General features: G+C 63.0%; 1 protein-coding gene and 1 pseudogene across 1 annotated transcript in view; both read left to right on the top strand.

Annotated features, from left to right (window-relative positions):
• The window catches only part of LOC102420739 (mediator of RNA polymerase II transcription subunit 27-like), a 136,539-nt gene extending 133,658 nt beyond the window's left edge, over nucleotides 1–2,881 (top strand). The window contains 3 exon segments of the mRNA XM_023747414.1: nucleotides 1,625–1,646; nucleotides 2,746–2,823; nucleotides 2,825–2,881. Of these exon segments, the coding sequence (XP_023603182.1) occupies nucleotides 1,625–1,646; nucleotides 2,746–2,823; nucleotides 2,825–2,881 (157 nt within the window).
• LOC111824066 lies at nucleotides 1,060–1,191 on the top strand (annotated as a pseudogene).
• Nucleotides 2,882–3,036: the final 155 nt, after the last annotated feature.

Below are 3,036 nucleotides of genomic sequence, written 5' to 3'. Positions count from 1 at the left end.
ACCAGTGCTGGGGAAGGGACCTTCCAGCCGTGCCCAGCTTCGCTCAGGCAGAGGTCCCTGAGCTCCTGGCTGCGCCGGGCGTGCTTGGCGCTGAGTGGGTCGCAGTGACTAAGACAAGCCTGCGCTTCTCCCCAACATTTCACCCCCCGACTAGAGCTGGGCCCGGGATGGGGAAGGGCCCCGTGGGGAGCGGCTCAGCTCCTGCCGCTCCTCTTCACTGTTCAGAGTTTAGCGAGCTGCTGCTCACCAGTTGGGTCGGAGCTGGGTGTTTACACCACGGAAACCAGCAAGCACTGAAATCAGGACCGCTCCCCCCCCCCCCCCCCCCCAAAGCCAGGGCACCACACCCCGCTGCCCCGTTTATCACGTGACCACCAGTCACTAAGCCGGGCCGGCCACTGGCTCCGCAGGGCCTGGCAGCGCCACCCACGGTGTGCACCTCGCTCCACGCTCTCCCACCAGCAGGCCCGTCCTTCACCGCGGCTGTGGCCCCTCCAGTCCATGCCAGCAAGGCTGCCGGGCAGGGAGCCACGGGAGGACTTGCCTATTCGCAGTCCACAGCGTTGGCAGCGGGTGGGGTGTTGCTTGTGCCCTTTTTCCGATCGGGTTTGCCTCACAGTGAAGCTGCTGAGAGAGCCTGCAGTGCGTTTCTGAGGGGACACACCCTGGCTCCTCAGTGCTCAGCGCCGTCCACGCAGGGGCTCGCTCATGTGTCCAGGGTCACTCGTGTGGACATAAGTGTCAAATCCGATGTGACCTATTAACTTGCTGGCGGATGGCGGGCATTAGCAGTGTGGCGTCATCGAGCGTCAGGCCTGCATGGACCTCAGATCGGCCCTGTGTTCCAGTAGCGCGGCTCCCTCTGGGCCCGCCCTCATGGGCCTTCATCTCTGGGTGCACACAAGGGCTTGGTTCTCCCCAAGGGGCCGTAACGCCCGCTTTCCGTGGCGACTTACCTGGAGGCTTGGGGAGCATTTGAATCTGATCAGCACCGAAGGATAAATAGTTTAATTGAATGACCCATTGACCCCCTCATGGTTATTGCCAAAACCTCCAGCAGGCTCTGCACAGTGGCAGTACCGCAGCCAATGAGGCTTGTCTAAGGGGCGATTATTGCTCATTGAAAACTTTTCCCCATACTCCGCCATGACGACTTGAAACCTTGGCACGTTTTAACAGTCTCTATGGAGACTGAATTAAAACGTGCGCACACACACACACTCACACACACACACACACACACGCACCACCTCCAACCCGGGGCCTTGGGAGGCGGTGGTGACGGGCACAGGCTGCCCTGAAGGCAGCTGTGATGACGAGAGAAGGTCCGTATCAGTAAGTTGGCCGCCCTCTTCAGCGAGCAGTGTCCCTTACCGACGTAACTCGGAGGACAGGGAATGGCGGGGTGCATGAGCTCTCACAGCGAGTGGTGGGTGGGGTGTGGGAGGATGTGGGGGGGTTGGTCTGCAGGGGCCCTCCCTGAGCTGGGGATGGAGCTCTGTGAGTCTCGTGCTTATGCATGATGCCGAGGGGGCTGCACTCTGAACCGCCGAGCGGGACGCTGCCACTTATTATGTTATCGGTGGCACCGGGTTGTCCCCGCCCCCCCTCGCCTTCCCCGCAGGTGTGCTGGCCGCACCGTGACCGTGAGCGATGACCCGGAATCCGGTTAGGCAGAGGCGTGTTGGCCTCAGTGGGAATTCTGAAGTATCAGCGATGCGTTCTCCCTCCACACGTGTCCTCCACCACTGGTGGGAACAGGAGGGGCCCATGCTGGTGTCAGCAGACACTGCCCGCCGCCCGGGGAACGTGCCCACGTGCGCCCGCCCCCAGCTGTGGGCCGTTCCTGCCCGTCCCCCCCGGAGCTCGACCTGCCTGAGAGGAGGAACTTCCATTTAAAAGCTCCCTCAGTTTAGGGGGGGGCGGGTGCAGAAGTGAAGATGGGCTGTGTGACCTGTGGGGCCATGTGGCCAGTGGGGCCCAGTGTGACCTATGGGGTCCAGTGTGGCCTGTGGGGCCCAGTGTGGCCTGTGGGGCCCAGTGTGGCCTGTGGGGCCCAGTGTGGCCTGTGGGGTCCAATGTGGCCTGTGGGGTCCAATGTGGCCTGTGGGGTCCAGTGTGGCCTGTGGGGCCCAGTGTGGCCTGTGGGGTCCAATGTGGCCTGTGGGGCCCAGTGTGGCCTGTGGGGCCCAGTGTGGCCTGTGGGGTCCAGTGTGGCCTGTGGGGTCCAGTGTGGCCTGTGGGGTCCAGTGTGGCCTGTGGGGCCCAGTGTGGCCTGTGGGGTCCAGTGTGGCCTGTGGGTCTGTGTGGTCTGTGGAGTCCAGTGTGGACTGCCCGCCGCCCGGGGAACGTGCAGTGTGACTATGGGTCCAGTGTGGGCCGTTCCTGCCCGTCCCCCCCGGAGCTCGACCTGCCTGAGAGGAGGAACTTCCATTTAAAAGCTCCCTCAGTTTAGGGGGGGGGGGCAGAAGTGAAGATGGGCTGTGTGACCTGGGAGGTCATGTGGCCAGTGGGGCCCAGTGTGACCTATGGGGCCCAGTGTGGCCTGTGGGGCCCAGTGGGGCCCAGTGTGGCCTGTGGGGCCCAGTGGGACCTGATGTGACTAGTGTGGCCTGTGGGGCCCGCTGCAGCCCGGTGACGACTCGGCCACCTTAGCCCTCTGTCCGAGAGGTCACTAGGCTTGAGAGGAAGGGTGGCCTTGGAGGCACCGATTCCTGTCTTTCGTTCTCTCCTCGCTCTCTCTAGACCTGGCTGAGAAGCTACATAAAGCTGTTCCAGGCGCTCTGCCAGCGCTGCGGGAAGTTCCTGCAGGACGGTCTGTCTCTCTACCTGGAGGGACTTTCGCACCCTCGAAGCCTTCCACGACACCTGCCGGCAATGAGTGTTCTTTGCTCCTCATCAAGGGGGGCAGGGGTCAGACCGCCCCTGCCCTCCGCACCCCACCCCCAAGGACAGCCTGGTTCTGAGGCTGGAGCCATCGAAGAAAAATTCCGACTCCGAAGGACGGAACATCTGCTGGAGGAAAACAGCCTTACC

This window comes from Myotis lucifugus, unplaced genomic scaffold (genome assembly GCF_000147115.1).
Source record: "Myotis lucifugus unplaced genomic scaffold, Myoluc2.0 scaffold_868, whole genome shotgun sequence".
Taxonomy (NCBI): domain Eukaryota; kingdom Metazoa; phylum Chordata; class Mammalia; order Chiroptera; family Vespertilionidae; genus Myotis; species Myotis lucifugus.
The sequence above is the reverse complement of the archived record's forward strand: the minus strand, read 5'-3'. Positions and strand labels throughout refer to the sequence as shown.